At 46.8% G+C, this 24625-nt stretch overlaps 1 protein-coding gene across 1 annotated transcript in view; it reads left to right on the forward strand.

The window, feature by feature from the left end:
- Positions 1–24625, forward strand: part of LOC118643201 (protein-L-isoaspartate O-methyltransferase domain-containing protein 2-like) — a 51740-nt gene that overhangs the window by 7393 nt on the left and 19722 nt on the right. Inside the window, exons 3-4 of the mRNA XM_036281166.1 lie at positions 11815–11884; positions 14431–14504. Coding sequence (XP_036137059.1) covers positions 11815–11884; positions 14431–14504 — 144 coding nt within the window. The remainder of the gene's footprint in view (positions 1–11814; positions 11885–14430; positions 14505–24625) is intronic.

The following is a 24625-nucleotide window of genomic DNA, read 5'->3' on the forward strand; positions in this document are numbered from 1 at the left end:
GGTGGCCTTTTGTTGTAGGTGTCATGAGGATCCAGTGGCACAGTCTCCCTGATCACCCCAGCTGGTCCCTTGAGATGCACCCCTAGTGTGGACTGTATACCCTTCCATTGTCTTGATTGCTGTTGGCACATCAATGGGAAGGATTTACTTGGGCTGATCAGCTGCGAGGACTGGCTGTGCCCACTGACCACTGGCCTCTGACTCCCTTGGAGGATCAGCTGCGCAGGGCCCACCACACAGAGCAAGACTTACTTTATCAGGGCTCTGGTGCCCACTGAGTCCACTCCTTGAGTGTGTCACTGTGGAGGTGGTTGGGTGGTGGTGTTTTGACGTGGTCTGAAGCTGTCCACTGGGTGTGCCGGCTCTGGGGCCAGGTCAGCCACTGCCTGTGTTCTACCCGGGGCCACCAGGCATAAGGTAGAAAGTGATATGCAGACGGCTGCTTCTTGTGCTGGGCTTGGAGGTGCTCAGGAAAACCCAAGTTGTGAACCAAGGCTGGCTGCTTCTAGTGCCAGGCCTGGGGCCACTTAACGAGAGGTATGGAGTTCGCTGAGACCAGATGCTGCTTGTTTGAAAGATTTTAGGAAACTCTGACGCGGGAGCCAAGACAGGCCAGTCCTATGGTGAAGCCTTTGGAAACAGCTTGGGTGGGCCCGAAATTTGGGTGGGGTGGGGCCTCAGGGAATCACCAGGGTGGGGCAAACAGTGTGAGCCAGGTTGCTGGAGTCCCAGATATAGGGCCCGTCTGCTGGCCCTTGAGGGAAGGGCTCACCAGAGGAACATAAGCCTCCGCCAGCACGTCTGTCCAGGAGAAAGCTGCCTCTCCAGGCCTCGTCCTAAGGCCAGACAGCTCAGTTCTTCCCTGTGTGTCTCTGGTGCCCCTCAAGCTGCCTCCCCTCCAAGCTTAGAGGGAGCAAGTCTGAGTAAGTCTGTGCGTGGGCCCTTTAAGAGGAGCTGCCTGGGGCTTCAGCCGCCTCAGCCTCCCTGAGCCTCAGTTTCTGCTGGTTTTTCCAGCCGGAAGTGATGGGGATTCTCTTCCTGGCACTGGAACCCTGAGCTGGATGCCTGGTGTGGGAGGGGACCCCTCAGTCCTCAGGGAGGACCTTCCCAGCCGAGGTGTCCTCCTGATTTTCATCAGCCACACAGGGTGTGGGACCAGCCCGTCCCCTCCGCCCTCCTACCAGTGTCCATGTGGCTGCTGATGTAATTCCGTAGTTGTAGGACTTCCCTTCAGCTAGATTTTAGGTGGTTCTGAAGGATGGTTGTTCTGTAGTTAGTTGTAATTTTGATGTGGTTGTGGGAGGAGCTGATACCCCGCTTACCTGCCACCATCCTGACTGAAGTCTCTTACAGCATCAGTCACTGCAGCTGTAGGGTGGAATGCATGCTTATGTCTAGTGGGGCAGCTTCTGTAATCTCTGCAATCTCTGCCTGCCGGTCCACCCTGCGCCACCCTCCTGACAACCTGAAAAGTCTGCACACGTTGCAGAATGTCCCTTGGAAAAATTGCTTCTGGTTGAGAATTTCTGCTCTTGAATCTTTGATAATTTTTGGAAACGGAATGACCTGGCCTGGGAATATAGAACTGTTTTCCTCCCTCAAATCTAGGGAGTTAGCACTCAGAGGATTGAGGACTATAGCAGAACTTCATCCATGGATGAAAATTTAGGACGACAATGCTTTCCTGTACTCTTCCTCATTTTTCAGTGTACTTTTAGGGGGGAATATTTCTCAGTATTCTGGGGTTTATAGCGAGGATACTTCGAACGAGTCAGCTCTGGAGTGAACAGCTCTTAGGCTTGGTGGACAGTTAAACATCCTCATCTGCTTTTTCTGGGGTCCAGACGGCCAAAGTTGTTAAAAGGGTTAATAATGTTTTAACAAAATTAAACTCCATTCTGACCAGCTATTCCTACACGTAAACACCTGAGCAGTTTTCTAAAAAACCTGGGACTGACACCCAGAGGAACCATGAAGATAAGGGGTGATGACGGCCTTGGGAAACTTGGAGGGACCATAAAAAAGAAGATTAATGGCCCAGACCTCTGCCGGAGCAGACGCCTTACCTCGGAGACGACGTGTATCGGCCCTGACACCAATTACCCGGTGCCAAGAGAATGTGCGGTGTTTTTGATGTAGTTTTTTTACCTTCTGTAGTTTGTGACTATAAAACCCAGCGAACAAAGGGACTTGGCGGCTGCACTCTTTCCGAGGAGTCAGCCGGCCTGACCCAGGCGCACGCAATAAGGCCATTTGGCTCTGCACTGGCCTTGCGTGTGGATGTGACCTCCCGCCGCTCAGACCTGTCAGTTGTCAAGTGAGACAGGGAGTGAGTAGAAGTCGTGGGGATCAGAGGAGCCTCAGTTTCCCCTGTTGTCTGCTATGAGCAAGAGTTATTCCCTCCAGTCCCTCCATCTGCACCCAGTGACTGCAGTAGGTAAAACTGAAAGTGTTATAACGTTTTAAAGGGTAAAGGTAAAAGCTTGCAAAAGGTGGAAACTTAAAAATGCACTGCTTGCATGACCTCTGCTCAGCCTTCTGTTGAGTGAGATTGTCGGGTTACCATCAAGTCAGTGGATCACCCAGCAGATGCAGGCTGAGATACTGGACCAGTCCAACGTGGACAATGGGCCAGGCAGAGTAGTCAGCAGGAGCTGCTGGAAGCTAGAAGCAGAGTATATAACTTGCCTTTTGGGCTCAGCCCGCCTGCACCCAGGTGCACGCAATAAAGCCATTTTGCTCTGCACTGGCCTTGCGTTGTAGATGTGATCTCCAGCCAGCTTGGACCTTTTAAAACGCAGAGGAAGGGACAGGAACTCCAGTCTATGGTGGAATAGCTGTTTTCCTAGCTGTTTCTTCCACTTTGGGTGGGAAATCCCCTAAGTAGATATGGAATATATTTCCTGTCCACATGTCAGAACACAGGGCAATGGGGCAGTTCATGGGTGCACCTCCCTCTTCTCACGTGTGTGAGAGTCTGCTTCCAGTGGAGGAGGACTGAGGAAGTGATTCAGGTCCTACTTGCTGTAATTTTTCTGAGACCCCATCAGCTAGGCTGTTCTGACGTAGCTGATTAGTTTGTCTTCCTAACCTAGACTCAGCTTCTTGCTGTACAAAGTGGACTGATCTGCCTACTGTTGCGGAGCAGGGTACTGTGGTTCAGGAGCATCGATATTGTCATTTTGTTGGAGTTCAGCAGTTCTAACAGGGGTGCAGTGCTCTTTCGTTGTTTCAATATGTAATTCCCTACTGATGTGTTGCGTTGATCTCCTTTCTGAAAGCGTCCTGTGTCTTGTTCACGTTAGAAACACCCACACCTGTGGAGAATTTCCTGCGTGTGCCTAAGCTAAGCTGGGCGCAGGGGCTTGCGATTAATGTCTGTGACCGGGCTATGGCTGTCTTTTTATTCTCAGAAGAAGTTATTTTACAGAGCATTTTTCAGTTTATAGAGTTTATGTGGTTAATGTATTTGTTGATTAAACTGGATGTAGAAAAACAGGGCTAAAGTGTGAGGGGGGCGCGCACGTGAGGTAAAAGCAGCCTGTAGCGAGGTGAGACACTGGGACAGGACCGACCTCTGGGTCCACACATCAGTTGGGCAATGAAGCCGAAATCAGATGAAGTGTCCATGCGAGGGTGGAGCCTGGTTTGAAACCTGGGGTTGCCGCAGTCCAGCCGCAGCAGGGTCCAGGGGGCCCGGAGGGGGTCAGGCAGCGGCGCTGGGAGGCAGATGACTACAGGACTCAGAGGCAGTGTGGCACTCTTCCGATTTATTACAAGTTTCTATGTGCTTATATATTTTCTTTTTTGGGCATAAATTTAACATTTGAGGTGAAAGAAGCAGGGAGTTACATTCCATAGTACTAGGATGTTAGTTTCATTTTAATCAGAATTTATAACTTTTTGTGTTTATAGATACAAAGAAGGGGGTAGAGTAACCTGTAAGGTGAGACAGAGTTCTCCACAGGCCCTTTGTCCGAGGTTAATAGTTGACCTTTATTTTAAATCTAGTTCTGGGTTTTTAGATCAGCTAGTTTTTGATTTACTTCCCTAACTAACTCGGGACAGCATTTCTTAGGAAACCTATTCATTTGCAGTGACTGAGATTTCTTTTGTTCCTTTGTGCGTAAACACCAAGGGGGGCCTTGGCCTGCGATCGTTCATGAAAGGTGAGCTCGCCCAAGGAACATGTAGTCTGTAGTCTTTGTTAACTGTTCTTATTCCATCTTCGTCATATGCTCCTGTAAGGGCGAGGGAGGGTCAGGATCCTTTGTGTACTTCTCGCCCCTCCAGGTGGGACCACAGTTTTCCTTTATCCAATAAGCTATGTAAGGAAACCCTTGAGCAGTGGGTAGGGGTCGATCCAATTTTCTTTTATTCTCTTGAAATACTCTTTCTATCTGGGGAGGAGGCACAGGGGTATAAGGTGCCTCCATTAGTTCTACCTGTTGCAATTCATCCATGAATTGTTTTTTTTTTTGTTGTTTTTTTTTAAATCCTCACCTGAGGACATTTTTCCATTTTTTGTTCAGATAGAGTGGGAGGAAGAGAGTGGGAGAGAGAGAGAGAGAAACATCGTCGTGAAAGGGACACATCGAGTGGCTGCCACTCGCATGACCCAACCAGGGCCGGGGACAAACTGTAACCGAGGTACATGCCCCTAGCGGGAACTGAACCCTGGTCTCTCTGGACTGCAGGCGGACGCTCTAACTGCTGAGCCTAACCGGCAGTGCCATGAATTGTTTATTAGAGACTTTCGGGGAAAAATTTTTACCTAATTGAATTAGTAAATTACTAAGTCTGGACATGCAGTGGTGAGTGTTTCAGGGGAAGCTGGAGTTTCTTCAGAATTTAATTGAAGAGGCATGATTTCAGATCTCTTGTTTGCTCTTCCCAGGTTAGTCATATAGTAAAATAACAATTCCCAATATTATAATTCCTGTCATACTGATTAATCCCACCCCCAGGCCACGTCCTCTCCCTAGGAGATGCCTCCTTGAAGCTTCCCTCTCCATGTCCGGACTCTGTCAGACAACATGGTTGGAAGAGGACGTGGCCTGGGGTGAGGAGAGCAATGGGTCCCGAGCAAGTTAGATGAGCAGTGTGTGTGTTTGTGTGTGTGCACGTGCATGTGCGCAGGGTGTGTGTGTGTGCACGTGCATGTGCGCAGGGTGTGTGTGTGTGTGTGTGCACGTGCATGTGCGCAGGGTGTGTGTGTGCATGTGCGCAGGGTGTGTGTGTGTGCACATGCATGTGCTCAGGGTGTGTGTGTGTGTGCTTGAGGTGAGCAGGGTGTGTGTGTGTGTGCATGTGCATGTGCGCAGGGTGTGTGTGTGTGCACGTGCATGTGCGCAGGGTGTGTGTGTGCATGTGCGCAGGGTGTGTGTGTGTGTGCACATGCATGTGCTCAGGGTGTGTGTGTGTGTGCTTGAGGTGAGCAGGGTGTGTGTGTGTGCACGTGCACGTGCGCAGGGTGTGTGTGTGTGTGCATGTGCACGTGCGCAGGGTGTGTGTGTGTGCACGTGCATGTGCGCAGGGTGTGTGTGTGTGCATGTGCACGTGCGCAGGGTGTGTGTGTGTGCACGTGCATGTGCGCAGGGTGTGTGTGTGCACGTGCATGTGTGCAGGGTGTGTGTGTGTGTGCTTGAGGTGAGCAGGGTGTTTGTGTGTGCACGTGCATGTGCGCAGGGTGTGTGTGTGTGTGCACGTGCACGTGCGCAGGGTGTGTGTGTGCATGTGCGCAGGGTGTGTGTGTGTGTGCACATGCATGTGCTCAGGGTGTGTGTGTGTGTGCTTGAGGTGAGCAGGGTGTGTGTGTGTGTGCATGTGCATGTGCGCAGGGTGTGTGTGTGTGCACGTGCATGTGCGCAGGGTGTGTGTGTGCATGTGCGCAGGGTGTGTGTGTGTGTGCACATGCATGTGCTCAGGGTGTGTGTGTGTGTGCTTGAGGTGAGCAGGGTGTGTGTGTGTGCACGTGCATGTGTGAAGGGTGTGTGTGTGTGTGCATGTGCATGTGCGCAGGGTGTGTGTGTGTGCACGTGCATGTGCGCAGGGTGTGTGTGTGTGCATGTGCATGTGCGCAGGGTGTGTGTGTGTGCACGTGCATGTGTGAAGGGTGTGTGTGTGTGTGTGCATGTGCACGTGCGCAGCGTGTGTGTGTGTGTGCACGTGCATGTGCGCAGGGTGTGTGTGTGCACGTGCATGTGCGCAGGGTGTGTGTGTGTGTGCTTGAGGTGAGCAGGGTGTGTGTGTGTGTGCACGTGCATGTGCGCAGGGTGTGTGTGTGTGTGCACGTGCGCAGGGTGTGTGTGTGTGTGCACGTGCATGTGCGCAGGGTGTGTGTGTGTGCACGTGCATGTGCGCAGGGTGTGTGTGTGTGTGCTTGAGGTGAGCAGGGTTGGGGAGCAGGCACAGCTAGCCTGAGAGGACCAGAAAAGGGTGCCCTGAGTGTTTCTGGGCACAAGTCTCAGTTGCAGATTTAACTGAGGAATTCCTGTGGGACCCAATTCCCTCAGCACATCCTCTAGACTGGACAATGGAGTTAGGGGCGCACCACTTCTGGTCCCAGTTTTCATTTTTTTTAATCCTCCCCTGAGGACATTTTTGCATTCATCTTCAGAAATAGAGGGAGAGAGGAAGGAAGAGAGAGAGAGAAACAGATGTGAGAGAGACACATCAGCTGGTTGCCACCCACACGACCCCAACTGGCGCCAGAGACAAACTGCAACTGAGGTACGTGCCCTTAGCGGGAACTGAACCTGGGACTCTCTGGTCCGCGGGCTGGTGCTCTAACCGCTGAGCCAAACCGGCCAGGGCTCTGGTCCCACTTTAAATGAGCATGAGGAGGTCCAGCGTTACGGGTTCCCAGTAGCAGAGCCAAGTCTTTCAGCAACAAATGTAGTGAGCTGTGAAAATAAGAGATTTATTAGTGAGAAAGCAAAGGACACGAGGGGGTTCTTCATGTCCAAGAGAACATTGTTTGTATGAGGTAGACCCAGGCCCGTTTTAGACCCAAAAGGTGAGGAGCTCCCTCCATCAGAACTGCAAAATAGAGGAGTGACATCAGCTACGTAACTCCAGGTACTTTTCCCGAGACCGAGCTGGGGGAGCAAAGAAGGTTCTGGTTGCTGTCACCATGACGATCGGGGTTATTACAATTGGTCAATATCCCATGTTTCCCCCCACTAGTTATTTTCTGCAATGAAAATGGCTTTGTTTGTTGTAGCTTCCCTGAAGAATACATAAAAATACAAGTAATGGACGATCCCACCCCAAGAGGTCGAAACTGTTTTCATGTTAAGTACATAGCATGTTTCCTTCAGTTGCTTCTGACTTGAACTTACTCCTCTAGGTTCTTAAGATGGGTGTGCAACTTTGACCTTTCCAGCTGTTCTGTTTTCCTGATGTGTGATTTATGCTGCGCATTATTCTTTACATTTTGGTTTGTAGTGTTCTAATTATCATTCAGTTTTAATTTTTTTTTCTGGCTCCCATTGTGATTTATTTTGGGGGTTAATCAGAAGTGTATTCTTCATTTTAAATATAAGGACTTTCTAGTTAACTTTTGTTGCTGAGTTCTAGAGTAAATGCAGTAAGATCAAGAAACACAATTTAAATAATCCTTTGAGGTTGTTGAAACTTGCTTTTCATAGTACAATAGGGTCATTTAAAAAATGTCCACATTTTTGCCCTGGCCAGTTTGGCTCAGCTGTTAGAGCATCAGCCCATGGACTGGAGAGTCCTGGGTTAAGTTCCCGCTAGGGGCATGTACCTCGGTTGTGGTTTGTCCCCGGCTCCGGTTGGGGTTGTATGAGTGGCAGCCACTCGATGTGTTTCTCTCACATTGATGTTTCTCTCTCTCTTCCTCCCTCTCTCCCTCCAGCTCTATCTGAGGATAAATGCAAAAATGTCCTTGGGTGAGGATTAAAAAAAAAAAAAGCCCACATTTTTAAAGAGACTAAGTTAAGATGGTTAATTCTGGAATCTAAGAGTAAGGCTGTTGATTCTAGGGAGCATTCAGAAGCAGTTTCATTAGAGAGTGACTCATGGGCCATGGAAAGAGGCAGTGATGGATGAGTCCCGCTGTGGTGCACCGGTGCGATTCTGTCTCCCGAGACAGTGTTGGTGGGTGTCTCTCAGCCCAGGACTCTCTCCCAGTGTTGCCGGGTGGTGGCTTTGTTGTCCTGCAGGGTTCAGCCTCAGTGCTGCCTGTACAGAGGCGCAATTTCATGTCTGGGGTCTAAATCAACTCAATGTCTCCATTGTGTTCGACCACTTCTCAAGGTTCCTACGGAGGAGGGTTTTTCTTGTGGATGCTATTGACCTTTTAGGCACGACAATGCTTTGTCCTGAGGGACTGTTCTCGGCATTGTGGGTGCTCATTGACATTCACTGTGTCTATTTCCTGTATGCAGGTGACAGAACCCCCTTACCCCACCCCGAGGACAATCCAAGGGCCTGCAAACATGTGCAAATGCCCCCTAGGGTTCAACTGCCTTTGGTTTGCTTCTTGGGACTAAGACCTGAGGGGAAACCTTTCCTCTGCTGCCATCTAGTGCACAGGTTTGGAATTGCACCGTTTAGGGCTGTACCTGCGGGAATTGGTACCTTTTATTTCGAAGGCCCCCAGGCAGGTTGTATCATCCCTGACGCCGAATGTTTTGTAGATCCACGTTTATGTTCTGCTTCTGATCTTCTGCTCAGGATCTCTGATTCCTTTTACAAGTGAGATTATCATAGTTATGTTTGTATTAAATGTGTGTATTAGATGTCTTTTCTTCGTAACCTGTGCAATATCTTAATCCTAAGATTTCTGAGGTTACAGAGAGGTTTGTTTCTCTCCCACTCAAGCAACTGGTGAGGTATTTGATAGTAAATTTTCAGAGTATGCGTATGCCACAATTTCCTGTAATAAAATTTAACAATTTATCAAAAGTAATTTATTATCAACAGAATGATTATGTGGTCGAAATATGGAGCAGTTTACTAATTATGCTTTGTTTGCAAACTTTTCTTTTTCTTTTTCTTTCTTTCTTTATTTTATTTATTTTTATCCTTATTGTTGAATGTATTACAGATGTTCCTCATTTTTCCCCCATTGATCCCCTCCTCCCCACTCCCGCCCCCCTCCCGCCTTTTCCCACACTGTTGTCTGTGTCCATTGGTTATGCATGTAAGTTCTTTGGTTTATTTCTTCCCACCCCCAAACCCCCTTCTCTTTGAGGTTTGTCAGTCTAGCAACCAATTTGTTCTTCTTAATTCCTTCACCTTTTCCACCCATTCCCCAAACCCCCTCCTATCTGGTAACAAACAAAATGTTCTTTGTATCTATGAGAATGTTTCTGTTCTGCCTGTTCATTTTGTTTGTAGATTCCATTGTCACTAGATATGTATTCATTGCCATTTTGTTTGTTCATACATTTTATCTTTTTCTTCAAAAAGACCCTTCAACATTTCATATACTAAAGGTTTGGTGGTGATGAACTCTAACTTTTTCTTGTTTGGGAAAGGCTTTATATGGCCATCGATTCTAAATGACAGCTTTGCAGGATAGAGTAATCTTGGTTGTAGGTTCTTGCTTTTCATCACTCTGAATATTTCTTGCCACTCCCTTCTGGCCAGCAAAGTTTCAGCTGACAGTCTTATGGGAACTCCCTTGTAGGTAACTAGCTGCCTTTCTCTTGCTGCTTTTAAGATTCTCTCTTTGTCTTGAACCTTTTGCATTTTGATGATGATGTGTCTTGGTGTGGGCCTCTTGGGGTTCATCTTGTTTGGGACTCTCTGTGCTTCCTGGACTTGTATGTCTGTTTCCTTCACCAAGGTAGGAAAGTTTTCTGCCATTATTGTTTCAAACAGGTTTTCGATTTCTTGTTCTCTCTCTTCTCCTTCTGGCACCCCCAAGATGCGAATGTTGGCATGCTTGAAGTTGTCCCAGAGGCTCCTTACACTATCCTCATTTTTTTGGCTTCCTTTTTCTTTTTGCTGTTCTGATTGGGTGTTTTTTGCTTCCTTGTATTCCAAATCGATGGTTTGCTTCTTGGCTTTACCTACTCTACTATTGAATCTGTGTAAATTATTCTTTATTTCAATTAGTGCCTCCTTCGTTTCTGACTGTGCATCCTTCATTTCTGACTGGTCCCTCTTAATGCTCTTGAGGCCCTCACTAAGTTCACTGAGGTTCTCACTAAGTTCATTGAGCATCCTTATAAGCAGTGTTTTGAACTCAGCATCTGTTAGGTTGCTTATCTCCATTTCGCTTAGTTCTTTCCCTGGGGTTTTGTTCTGTTCTTTCATTTGGGACCTGTTTCTTTGTCTCCTCATTTTGGCTGCCTCCCTGTGTTTTGTTTCAGTGTATTACTTAACGAGCGGTATGGGGCTATCTCAGACCAGATGCTGCTTGTTTGAAAGAATTTAGGAAAACCTGAAGCAGGATCTAAGACAGGCCAGTCCTATGGTGAAGCAACTGGCAACAGCTTGGGTGGGCCCGAAATTTGGGTGGGGCGGGCCTCAGTAAATCATCAGGACGGGGCAACCAGTGTGAGCCAGGTTGCTGGAGTCCCAGATATGGTGGCATCTGCCGTCCCAGGGAAGGGCTCACCAAAGGAACAAAGGCCTCTGACAGCACATTTGTCCTGGTGAAAGCCCCCTCTCCAGCCCTCGCTCCAGTGCCAAACAGCTCAGTTCTTCCCTGTATGTCTCTGGTGCCCCTCAAGCTGCCTCCCCTCCAAGCTTAGAGGGAGCAAGTCTGATAAGTCTGTGCGCAGGCCCTTTAAGAGGAGCTACCTGAGGTTCCAGCCACCTCGGCCTCCCTGAGCCTCAGTTCCTGCTGGTTTTTCCAGCCAGAAGTTATGGGGATTCTCTTCCTGGCACTGGAACCCTGAGCGGGGCGCCTGGTGTGGGATGGGGACACCACAGTCCTTAGGGAGGACCTTCCCAGCCGAGGTATCCTCCTGATTTTTATCCGCCACCCGTGGGTGTGGGACCAGCCTGTCCGCCTCCACCCTCCTACCAGTCTTGATGTGGCTGCTTCTTTCTTTATTTTATTTTATTTTGGTATGTGCCCCTAGTGGGAACCGAACCTGGGACTCTCTGGTCCACAGGCTGATGCTCCAACCACTGAGCCAAACCGGCCAGGGCTGGTTGCTTCTTTAATTCCGTAGTTGTAGGACTTCCATTCAGCACAGTTTCAGGTGGTTTTGAATGATGGTTGTTCTGTAGTTTAGTTGTAACTTCGATGTGGTTGTGGAGGATGTGATACCGCGTTTACCTACGCTGCCATCTTGACCGCGCAAACTTTTTATTTTAAATGTCAAAGGTGGAAATAAAGAGGGCCGAGGGTTTGCCTGTGACGTGTTTATTTTAGGGTGGTTGTCAAGAAAGAAACTTCTGCTTGTCCACCATTCTTCCTGGGAGCCCTGGTTGGCAGATTCTGGCTGGGAGCGTGCGGTTGAGCTTCATCCCCTGAGGTTAGACGTTTAGACTGGTTTGCTGACTCCATTGCCTTAAATCCTTTGTGCTACAGTGTTGCTATTGCCTAACAGAAGGTAAAATGTCACATATGCTGCCCTTCTCCTGAATTACTGCATATCACCCATCTCATCTCTATAATCTAGGACCGTGTTCTCTTATTTTTCAAAATGTCCTAAATGCTCCATATTACCTCCTTGTCTTCGGTGATTTATGAGTTTCCCTTGTGTATATGTTAAACGTTGAAAATATCCCATTAATCTCATTATGTTTATTTTATTATTAGCCCAGCTATTAGAATTGACAAGGTATGAGGAAAAGTAATTACTTTGTTTTTAAATCTCTCAGTGTTGGAATCAATGGCTGGGAAATTCTGAAACTGCTGATGCTGACAGATCATGAGCCTCTGCTGACACAGGTAAGTCTTCTTTTGCTCCCTTAGTTACCCCTTTTTTTTTATTAATTAATTTTTGTTACAGATGTTTCTCCTTTCCCCCCCACTGATTCCCCCCTCCTCCTCCCTCCCTGCCCTTTCCCCAGTTTGTTGTCCATGTCCACTGTTCATGCATACATGCATATAAGTTCTGTGGTTTATCTCTCTCCCACCACCCCCCTCTTTATGGGATTGCCAGTCTGTACCCCACTTCCGCGTCTCTGGGACTACCCCATTCCTCAGACTGTTTAGTTACCCTTTTTGATGTATTGATGCAGGGTTTGGTAGCTGTCTGAAGTTCTGGGAGGTTTTTATCTCTCTTCTACATTTACATTGACCTGAAAGTAGTATTGTTGTTAAGATAGCTCCTTGGAGTTACACGTAAACCTTTTTTTGATTTTGTGTTAATCATGAGTTTGGTTACGTTTGTGTCTCTGGCATCTGACACCTGAGGTCTGGGGGTCTGGCTCCAAGATCAGATTGTGGCTGTGGTGTTGTGGTTTTGGGTCCGTGTTCCATGTCTAGTATGGGGATGTGGGGTTGGTGGATGGACGATTTGTAACCTTGTGATATGCATTCTCGCGAACTGGGCAGCCTAGGATCAAAGTATGTGTGTGTGGAGAGACGACAGGGAGGAAGACCACCTTGGATAAACATGAATGCTTCGTTTGCATGTGTCTAAGATGAGGTTTGCGTGACAATGGCTGGAACACTGCCTTGAGTGGATAATGAGTTGTAGGACTCAAGAATGTCTGGGTTTGTTATTTTTTAGCTTTAAAGTCTCTTTCTGCCGTAAAAAGTGAGAGACAAGGCTAGGCTGTATGGTTTGCAGAGACACCATCTCAAGGAAATAATTTACATAAATCCACATGTAACTTGGGAAACCAATCTGCAAATAAATTGGGCTGCATTCAGAGATCTGGAGCATTTGCTCCCTTGCAATGCTCCCTCTCACTCCTACCAGCATGTGCTTGTAGTTCATTGCATTGCGCCGACCCTGGCATGCCGAGAGGTGGCAGTCCAGCATCTGTGTATGAAGGTAAAACCTTCATCTGGCTGTTTGTCTGGGGTTCGGTGTGTCTTTGGGTGTCATTTTGTGTCCCGGGTTTGAATATTGTGTCCATTCACAGCCACAGGTTCATTTTCTGGTGTGTGGCATCTGGCATTCAGAGTACAGGGACAGTCTCTGGCCTCTTGTTTTAGGGTTTTGCACTGCTTGCTCTGTTTGGGTCTGGGAAACAGCTTCAAGGTTGTGGCCCAGGGCCTGGGGGCACCGGTTTTGGTTTGTGGTCCAGGTCATGGCATCCAGGGTCTGTGTTCGGGATACTGATTTTAGGTTGGGCATCTAGTGTCTGTCAACTAAGGTCACTGTGTTCAATTCAATACTAATAGGAGTCCCCAAGTTCATGGCGTTGAGTCAGGTTATTACAAACCTCGGAAAATTTCCTGTCTAGTGGAATGGGAAACGTGAGACTCTCAAAAAGGTCTAGGAATTTATAGGCAGATTTTCAAGCTATTATATTCCCCACCCAGGGATCCTTGGAAGCATTCCAGACCTTGCCTGGGAAGAGCAGCCTTGGTTCAAGTCCCTTTCTGGTGACCTTTCTTGAAGGTGAAACTGACAAAAGCACGACACTGACCACTGGACATGCTCCTTTTCATGCATCAGAGTGAGGAGACAGAGGCAGGCTCGGCAGTGAGGGGTGGGGCCGTGGGAAGGGAGGGCTGAGTCTGATATGACTTGGGGCTCAGCTCCCAGGCAGGCAAATCAGTACTCAGCATACCCGGAGGTTTATTTGGAGCCTGCAAATCTGAAAATACAAGTAAAATCAAGTAGGCAAATTTTGTTTTCAAGGTCAGAAACTGTCAGCCCGCATTTATAGAAATGCACAGTAGAGGTTCCTGGGAAGAGTACAGGTTAATCACGTAACAAAAACCCCAGCGAGGCTGGCTTCCTACAAGAGGGGAACAGCAATTGTATCCATTCCTTCATCTGGGACCTGATGGATTAGCAAAGGATTTTTGTTTCCTGTTAAAGAACACAGTGCTGGTAATTCTGACGTATTCCAAGTAACATACCTGCTTATGTCTGGGAGCAAGGCAGTAGGATTACTCAATGACTCTGCGGAAGTAGAGTGTTCCCACTGCAGAAAGCCAGGTCACCTGAACAAGGATTGTAGAAATCAAAGACTGGATTTGGGGGAACCTAAAGGAAGCACAGGGTTGCTCCCAGCATGTTTCCCCTCCTGCTCACTCATAGCCTGGGATAAGTTAAAGTTATCATGAGGAGAACCCACTAAGGCCCCTACAGATGACATAGGGCTGAACCCAGTCGGGCAAACCACAAGCTTAAAGTGTGTGGACATTACTAAGGCAGAATTCCTTGAAAGGACCAATCACGGGCTGGCAAAATATATGTCTGTCCCTAGACAACAGAGCCCCACGGGAAACCTCGTGGTCCCCTCCCTGCTGTGGGAAGTCTGTAGCTTTAAATCCACTTTCCTTTCACTTACCCTTTGTGAACTCTCCAGTTTTGTGAGACGGCGCATCCGGACCCTGCTGCTTGGTTTCATCTTTGGAGACTCATCTGGATTTCTACAGAACAGTAAGTGCAACAGTCTCTATGCCTTTTCTCTCTCATTTAATTTTGGGAGGGAAACATTGGGACCCTGTCAGACACTCGAAAGCGACCGGCGCAGCTGCTGTTCTTCGTCACACAGGGGACAGGCTTCCTCGGCAGCGCTCAGCCCCATCCCTGTTGGTGGGAACGTCGTGCTGATTCTGAGCTGAGTTCTCTCTCCGAAATCACGACTTGTGGTCTCCCTATGGGCACCTTCTGGGGGCACGGGTCAGCCATTTGAGTGCTACCAGGGCGGCTGCCGCTTAAAGACTCTCGTGACAGGATACACCCATCTTGGAACAGGCACGATTGCATTAGGTGGCCCGCCGGTGTCAAGCAAATGTCCGAGCAACACAGGCACACTATGAAAAAGCAAACACTCGTCCATCCTCAGCCCTGATCACCCAGTAGGTTGTTTTCCCGGAGACCATAGTCCCTGTTTCTCTTCTATCACTGTCCTTTCTGTTCTGCAGAGAACTGAATGGAGGTTGGAGACAGGAGTCCCTTGGGTTCTGACCTCTGTCACCTGATCTGATGGCCAAGGGAACCCCTTCCCGCAGGTGTCCAACTGGGCCTGAGCAGATGAATGTGACACATGCCTGACGGCTCCCGGCACTGACCCCACAGGCCTGGACTTCCTCACCGCCCTCTTTAGCCTGTTTCTGGGGGAGACGGCATAGGGACTGTATGCAGACTAGCAGGACAGGCATTCTCCTGTGACGGACAACAGGGGCAGACACAGCTCCTGAGGAGAGTCACTGAATCCCATGGACTCCAGGGATTTGTCCTTCTCTCCAAATCTTTTGCCTGCAGACTGTCCTCAAAAGGACCCTCCTGGAAATTCTATGTATATTTTATTGAGATTCTCCCCTGAGATCTTATCAAAAATTGTCACCTGTACAAAACAGGTAAAGCCCTTAAGATAAAGGATACAGTGTGCACTGCTCCTTGAGCACCCTTCTCTGTGTTCCCTTCCCTTATTTCTTACATTAGCTTTCCCCTCCTACTCAGAAGGTCTTCATGAGACTTACAACCAGGGAGCAGTGGGTGGCAGCAGCTTGTCCCGGGCTAGTCCCCTGAGCCTGTCTGTAGGGCCCTCCTGGGTCTTGCCTCTTCTAGCTGAACTAAGCCCTTCCTGTGGAGGGCGGCTGAGCCAAGGTCTCTTGTTGATCCTGCTCGCAAGGTCCGCCTAGGACCGTTACTAGCCACCGGCAAGAATGTCTCAGCGTCTGGACCTTGAGCTCAGAGGCTGGTGGAAACATCTGTTGTCTAAAGATAATGAAGCTTTGAAGTCCCCTCTTCATTATTGCTACATAGTAACCATGCTGAGCTGGCTCCGGGTCCCTGTTCCTCCTTCAGGGAGCAGTGTCCCACCTGCCCCAGCTTTTATGTCCCTTCCTTCCTTCCTTCCTTCCTTCCTTCCTTCCTTCCTTCCTTCCTTCCTTCCCTCCATCCCTCCCTCCCTCCCTTCCCTCCCTCCCTCCCTCCCTCCCTCCCTTCCTTCCTTCCTTTTTCTCCCCATTTTGATTTTAGAGATAGAGGAAGTGAGGAGATAGAAACATTGATGAAAGAGAACATTGATTGGCTGCCTCCACACGCCCCCCACTGGGGATCAGGCCCACAACCTGGGCATGTGCCCTGACCAGGAATCAAACCAGCGACCTCTTGGTGCCTGGGTTGATGCCCAAGCACGGAGCCACACCGGCTGGACACGTGTCTTGGTTAATCTCTCATTGCCTCTCCTTGGGTCTGGTTGGACTAGCTGTGCAGGTCATGGGAAGTGGCATTGGAACAGGGACCTGAGCACAGGGGAAACTCGAAGCCAAGGTGAGGAGACTCCGTGAGTGTGCACGCTGAGAAATGACAGTAGGTAAGGACCACAGTTTATTGATAGCCAGATATAAAATATGGGGAATTCTAGCTCGAAATGAAGAAATCTCTGCGTGACCATGTTAAGGGCTATGCTTAAGGCTCGAGGATGAATAAGAAAAGATAAACTCCTTGAGTTTCTCGAGTATGTGAGTGAAACTTGTCCTTGGTTTCCTGATGAGGGGACAGTCAACTTGAAAACCTGGGAAAAGGCAGGGACATGCCTGCGAGGCAGAGAGACAGCAAAGGGCCTGAACAGGGTTCTGGTGCAAACATTTCTCTTTGGTCCCTCATTAGAGATTGTCTTGAACCTGCGCAAAAGGCTGATAAGGCGGCGGGGTGGGGGCAAGGTGCGGTGGGAGACTTGATGAGAGCCCAGAAAGGCTGTGGGTCCTGAAAGACCCCTCACCGCCCTCTGCTCTTCCACCTACAGCTGTGGGAGAGGTTGACCCCCCCACATGAGACTTCACCCCCAGAGTATGAGAGGGAACTAGAAAGAGAGGCGGAGCAAGACTGGTGGCACCGTGCCAAGGAAGATTCAGACGAGGACTCTAATGTTACCCAAAGTTTTGCAGAATTGGCTCTTACCTCTCGACCATCCTGAGGGGATGCAGGGGCTTGGCCCGAAGTAGGGAAACCCTCTAGCACCCCTATGCTCTCTCCCTTACAGATGGGACTAAGAGAGGCAAGACGAGCCAGAGAGGACACCACTGGGTTTTCATTATTCCCAGTGATAGAGCAGCCTGACCCGAACAATCCAGGTCAGGCATTAAAAATGCATTAGCGCATCCTATGTAAGACATTGAAAGATCTCAAGTCTTCTTGTACTATGTATGGGCCACAGCTCCTTTTGTGCTCAGTTTATTGGCGAATGATGCTAGTGAAGCCTTAGCCTCAGGTGATTGGCACACATTAGCAAAAGTTTGCCTTAAGCCTTGGGACTAGCTGATGTGGGAGACCAGCTGGATGGAGATTAGTGGTGAGCAGGCCACATAGAATCAACACAGAGAGTGCCCACCTCTTTGGAAATGCTCATGGGTACAGAGCAATATTAGGTCTTCACCATCAGCTGATTAATGTTTGTGCTATGCAGGCCTGGAAAGAGCTCCCAACATAAGGAGAAAATTTGCTAGATTTTACATCCATTAGATAAAGACCTGAAGAGCCATATCAAGATTTTGTGGCTCAGTTACTACAGGCAGTTGGTGTAGTGATAAATGATTCAGAGGCTGGCACATTGTTAGTATAGCAGTTTCCCTGTGAAAATGCTAATAAGCCCTGCTATGCCCTTACTGTAAAAAATCTAATATATCTGAATTCATTCGCACCTGTTCAGATATTGGGTCTTCCCATATACAGGGGTCCGAGATATCTGCGGCTTTGAAGGAAGTCCTCTTTGCTGGTGAGGCAGGAGAAAACAAGAAAGGATGTTATACTTGTGGAAAGATAGGACATTTTGCTGAGGGGTGTAAGCAGTATGGTAGTGCCAACAACTAGTCAGGGAACTCTGCCAAGCAGCCAGGACTATGTCCTCACTGCTGCAAGGGACATCATTGGGTCGAGAATTGCCATTCTTAAACTGATGTTAATGGACAACCACTTGAACCCTGGCAGGAAAATGGGAAGCAGGGCCAGCCCCAGCCCGTCAAACAGTGGGGGCAGTGCTGTCACTCCTGCTCAGGTGTTCCAACCAGCATGGAGTCCAGGACTACAATCCGGGATCTCTACCGCATCACCTCATTGAGTACAGGACTGGACCTCTGCCCCACCACCTGATACATATTAACACCAGAGATGGGGCCGCAAGTGATTCCAACAGGGGTCTATGGGCCACTACCTAATGGAACAGTGGGTTTGATTATGGGAATGAGCAGTCTCACTGTGAACAGGATCCAAGTGTTGCCTGGAGTTACTGATTCTGATTATTTGGGGGAAATAATCAGACCCTAACCACTAATACCCTTGTAAAAGTTTTACCTGAAACTGGACAGAATAAATTGTAATTTTGCCACATCAGGTGGCTGGGAAAGTGCTACCAAAAGAACCTCAGGGGGAGGAGGAGAATTTGATTCTACAGATCAAGTCTATTGGATGCAGTTAGGCACCCAAGGTCACCCAGAAATGGAGCTCAGTTTGAATGGAAAAAAGTTTAAAGGTGTCCTAGATACAGGAGCAAATGTCTCAGTGATTTCTCCAGGCACTGGCTACGTGGCCCCTGGAGTTTCCATGGCTGAGTGACAAGAAGTCAGAAAGGTTTTTAGGCCCCAGTAAACTGCACAGCTTATCAAATGGGAAGATTCTGGGGCAACACTGGGTTTTTAAACCCTCTGTTTTAGATCATTTGCCTGCTGATGTATGGGGATGGGACATTATGGAATAGATGGTGGTACTATTAATAAGCCTTAATTCTGTAGTCACAGCACAAATGTTTGAACAATAAAACAAGACAAAGAAAAAGCTGAGGAAACACTAAGCAAAGGAGAATTTCTCCTGTTCCTGCCTCCACTCAGAAAGGCCTACAAGGTCTGGGATTTCATGGGCCTTCGCCTTTTCCTTAGGGACCTTGGTCATATCTCCAGCCCAAAAGACTGCTGCCAAAATTCCTTGGCTATGTGATAAGGCAGTATGGGTTTATTAATGACCCCTAGCAGGAGAGAAGTTGCAGGCAGCACAATTGTTGGTACAGGGGTAATTGGAAGCAGGTCAGATCAAGCCAAGTAACAGCCCTTGAAATACTCCCATTACTGTTGTAAAAAATAAATAAAAAATGGAGGTTACTACAAGATTTAAGAGCTATTAACCAAACTATGGAGATCATGGGCCCACTATAGCCTGGGCTGCCATCACCTACAGCCATTCCTCTAGAATTTGAATTAATTAACTTAGATTTAAAAGACTGTTTTTTCTTACCATGCCCTTGCATCCTGAGGATTGTGAAAGATTTGCATTCAGTGTACCTGCTGTAAATGTTAGGGAGCCAGCCCTGGCCAGTTTGGCTCAGCGGTTAGAGCTTCAGCCTGCAGTCCAGAGAGACCCGGGTTCGGTTCCCGCTAAGGGCACGTACCTCGGTTGCAGTTTGTCCCCGGCCCTGGTTGGTCGTGCGGGTGGCAGCCACTCGATGTGTCCCTTTCACATCGATGTTTTTCTCTCTCTCTCTCCCACTCTATGTGAACAAAAAATGGAAAAATGTCCTCGGGTGAGGAAAAAAAAAATGTTAGGGAGCCAGTGAAGAGATACAGCTGGAAAGTGTTGCCTCAAGGTGTGTGTGTGGGGGGCAATAGTCCTGCACTGTGTCAAGCCTTTGTGGCTTCTGCCTTACAGGAAATCCGTGATCAGTGTCCAAAAGCTTATATAATTCATTACATGGATGTTATCTCAGTGGCTCACCAGGACATGGAAGGGCTACTTTCCCTCTTTGCTGACTTGCAGACAGCTCTGGAGAAGGCTGGACTTTGTATAGACCCCGAAAAGGTTCAGCATTCTTCTCCCTTCCAATATTCAGGTAGCAAAATTGAGGAATGGACTGTTTGCCCTCAATGTCTGCAGGTGAGAACAGATTCTTTAACCACCTTAAGTGACTTTCAAAAGCCATTGGCTGACATCAATTGGATTAGACTTGCTTTAAAATGAACAACTACTGACATGAGGCCTTTGTTTCAAATTTTGCAGAAGGATTTATCTCCCTCATCCCCTCAGCAGTTAACTCCTGAAGCAATAGAGGCCTTGCATGAGGTAGAATCTGCAAATCAAAATGCCCAACTGACAAGAGCAAATCAGCAATTGCCAGTGAAAGTGTAGCTATTTCCTACCAACCATACCCCCACTGGAGTTCTGTGGCAAGAAGGAGGGGTTATTGAATGGATCCATCTTGCTCATGCACCTGCTAAGGTGCTTACACCCTTTCATGATTTGGTAGCACAGCTGATTGCCAAAGCAAGACACCGATTAGCTCAATTAATTAATCAGGAACCGGCTGAGACCATAGTTCCATTTACCAATTCTCAACAAAATTGGCTTTGGCAATTCTCAAATAATTGGCAAATCACACTAGCAAATATCCCTGGCAAAGTTGATAGTCACTACCCAGGGAACAAAATTTTACAGATTACATCTACCACTGCCTTCATTTTCCCTAAGGTAATACAAGCTCAACCCATTCCCCAGGCTTGAACAATTGTCACTGATGCTCAGGGTGGGCTGGCTATTACTGCAACAGGAGCTCTGAGGTATTTCAGACCAAGCACGTGTCAGCTGAATGAGTGGAAATCGAAGCTTTAACAGTAGCCCTTGAGGCTTCTGAAGATGAACCTTTAAACATATAGTAATAGCAGTTATGTGGTAGGAATAGCTAAGGTCATCGAGACTGCCACAATCGGGCCTACTAGTACTGAAGAGTTATATCATCTATTTACTAAACTAAGGGAGGTCAATTAGTCATGGACACACCCATGCTGTATCGGCCATATTCGTGCCCACTTCGGACTCCCAGGACCTTTAGCTGAAGGGAATGATGCTGTTTACTGCTTGCTCGTGCTACAGTTCCCACTCCTCTAGCCTTAGCCCAACATTCTCATCCTCTGCACCGTCAGAATGCTGCAGCACTGTGTAAAGAATTTAAAATCTCTAGAGATAGGCCTTGGCAAGTAGTAAAACAATGCCTTTCATCTACCAGTACGGTCCTCTGGAGTTAATCCTTGAGGATTGAAACCAAATCAGATTTGGCAAGTGGATGTGACTTCTTTGCTTTGTTGTCCATGTCCTTTGGTCATGTGTACATGCATATAAGTTTTGTGGTTTATCTCTTCCCTTCCCCACCACCCCCTCTTTTGAGGGTTGTCAGTCTGTACCCTACTTCCACATCTCTGGGTCTACCCTATTCCTCAGACTGTTATGTTCGTTATATTCCACAAATAAGTGAGATCTTGTGGTATTTGTCTTTTTCTTTTTCTGCTTGGCTTGTTTTGCTTAGGATAATACTTTCCAGGTCCATCCATGTCGTCTCAAACGATAAGAGATCTTTCTTTCTCACAGCTGCATAGTACTCCATTGTGCATATGTACCACGGCTTTTTCATCCATTCGTCTACTGATGGACACTTGGGCTGTTTCAAGATCTTACTATTGTAAATAGTGCTGCTACAAACATGGGGGTACATATATTCTTTATGATTGGTGTTTCAGGCTTCTTAGGGTACATTCCTAGAAGTGGGATCACTGGGTCAAACAGCAATTAAACTTTTAATATTTTTGAGGTAACACCATAGTGTTTTCCATAGTGGCTGCACCAGTCTGCATTCCCACCAGCAGTGTACTAAGGTCCCCTTTTCTCCACACCCTCGCCAGCACTTGTTTGATGATTTGTTGATGGCGGCCATTCTGACAGATGTGAGGAGATACCTCATTGTTGTTTTAATTTGCATCTCTCTGATGATTAGTGCTGTTGAGCATTTCTTCATATGTCTCTTGGCCATTTGTATGCCCTGTTTGGAGAGGTGTCTGTTTAGTTCCTCCGCCCATTTTTAAATTGGGTTCTTTGTCTTCCTTTTGTTGAGTTGTATGAGCACTCTATATATATTGAAAATTAACCCCTTATCTGATGTGTCATTGGCAATTATGCTCTCCCATACAGTGGGTTGCCTTTCCATGTTTCTTTTGCTGTGCAGAAGATTTTCAGTTTGATATAGTCCCATGTGTTCATTTTCTCCTTTGCTTCTGTTGCTTTAGGTGATGTATCAGTGAAAATTCTGCTGCATATGATGACTGAAACTTTGTTGCCTACAATTTCTTCGAGGATTTTTAAAGGTTCATGAGTCAAATTTAAGTCTTTTATCCATTTTGAGTTTATTCTTGTGTATGGTGGAAGTTGATGGTCTAGGTTAATTTTTTTTGCATGTAGCTGTCCAATTTTCCCAACACCATTTATTAAAGAGGCTGTCTTTACTCTACTGTATGCTCTTGCCACCTTTGTCAAATATTAATTGAACATATTGCCTTGGGTCCATTTCTGGGTTCTCTGTTCTGTTCCATTGATCTATATGCCTATTCTTTTGCTAGTACCAGGCTGTTTGAGTACAGTGGCTTTGTAGTATAACCTGAAATCTGGTAATGTGATCCCTCCCACTGTGTTCCTCTTTTTCAAGATTGCTGTGGCTATTCGAGGTCTTTTTTGGTTCCATATGAACTTTTGAAGTATTTGTTCTAGTTCTGTGAAGTACATTGTTGGTATTTTGATGGGGATTGCATTGAATCTGTAGATTGCTTTGGGTAATATGGACATTTTAATGTTAATTTTTCCAATCGATGAACAAAGTATGTGCTTCCACTTTTTTATACCTTCCTCTATTTCTTCTTTCAATGACCTGTAGTTTTCTGTAAATAGGTCCTTTATTTCTTTGGTTAAGTTTATTTCTAAATATCTTAATTTTTTTCCCATGATGGTAAATGGGATTGTTTTTTCAGTTTCTCTTTCTGTGAGTTCATCATTGATGTATCAGAATGCCATTGATTTCTTGATGTTAATTTTGTATCCTGCTACTTTGCCAAATTCATTTATTAAGTCTAGTAAATTCTTGATGGAGTCTTTAGGGTTTTCTATGTACATGTCATCTGAAAATAATCTGAAAATAATGACAGTTTCAATCCTTTTTATTTTTTCTTTATGTCTAATTTCTGTGACTAAGATTATTAGTACTATGTTAAATAAGAGTGGTGAAAGTGGACATGCCTGTGTTGTTCCTGTTTTTAATAGAAATGCTTTTAGTTTACCCACTGAGTATGATATTGACTGTAGGTTTTTCATAAATGGCCTTTATTATGTCGAGATATGATCCCTCTATTTCCACATTGCTGAGCGTTTTTATCAGAAGTGGGTGCTGAATTTTGTTGAATGCTTTTTCAGTATCTATTGATAAGATTATATAATTTTTACCTTTCATTTTGTTTATGTGGTGTGTCACAGTTATTGATTTTCAAATATTATACCATTCTTGCATCCCTGGAATGAATCTCAGTTGGTCATGATGAATAATGTTTTTGCTGTATTGCTGGATCCGATTTGCTAATATTTTGGTAAGGATTTTGGCATCTGTGTTCATCAGGGATATTGGCCTGTAGTTTTCTTTTTTTTTTTTTTTTTTAATCCTCGCCCGAGGACACTTTTTCATTCTTTGTTCAGATAGAGCAGGAGGAGAGAGAGAGAGAGAAACATCGATGTGAAAGGGACACATCGAGTGGCTGCCACCCACACGACCAACCAGGGCCGGGGACAAACTGCAACCGAGGTACATGCCCTTAGCGGGAACCGAACCCGGGTCTCTCCGGACCGCAGGCCGATGCTTTAACCGCTGAGCCAAACCGGCCAGGGCTGGCCTGTAGTTTTCTTTATTCATAGTGTCTTTATCCGGTTTTGGGAATAGGATTATGCTGGCCTCGTAAGATGAGTTTGGAAGTCTTCCGTCTTCTTGGATTTTTTGTAGTAGTTTGAGGAAAATGGGTATTAGATCTTCTTTGAATGTTTAGTAAAAATCCCCCATGAAGTCATCTGGGCCTGGGCTTTTGTTTGCTGGGAGTTTCTTACATCTTCAATTTTCTTATTTATTCCTGGTCTGTTCAAGTTTTCTATCTCTTCCTGGTTCAGTTTGGGAGACTATGTTTCTAGAAATTTGTCCATTTCACCTAGATTGTCCAATTTGTTGGTGTATAATTGTTCATAGTATGTTTTGATGATCCTTTGTATTTCTGTGGTGTTACTTCTGCTCTTTCACTTGTGATTTTTTTTTTTTTTTTATCCTCACCTGAGGATGTTTTTCCATTTTTTGTTCAGGTAGAGTGGGAGGGAGAGAGAGGAAGGGAGAGAGAGAGAGAGAAACATCAACGTGAAGGGACACATCGAGTGGCTGCCACCTGCATGACCAACCAGGGCCGGGGACAAACTGCAACCGAAGTACGTGCCCTTAGCGGGCACCGAACCCGTGTCTCTCCGGACCGCAGGCCGACGCTCTAACCACTGAGCCAAACTGGCCAGGGCTCACTTGTGATTTTTTTATTTGATTTTTTTATTTGTGTCTTTTCTTTTTGTTTCTTGGTGAGTCTGGCTAAAGGTCCATCGTCTGCTCTGACCTTTACTATTTCTTTCCTTCTACTTGATCTGGTTTTTTTTTTTTTTTTTTCAGATAGACCTGTAGTGCTATGAACTTGCCTCTCAGAACTGCTTTTGCTGCATCTTATAGATTTTGTGTT

This window comes from Molossus molossus, unplaced genomic scaffold, assembly GCF_014108415.1.
Source record: "Molossus molossus isolate mMolMol1 unplaced genomic scaffold, mMolMol1.p scaffold_m16_p_31, whole genome shotgun sequence".
Taxonomy (NCBI): Eukaryota; Metazoa; Chordata; class Mammalia; order Chiroptera; family Molossidae; genus Molossus; species Molossus molossus.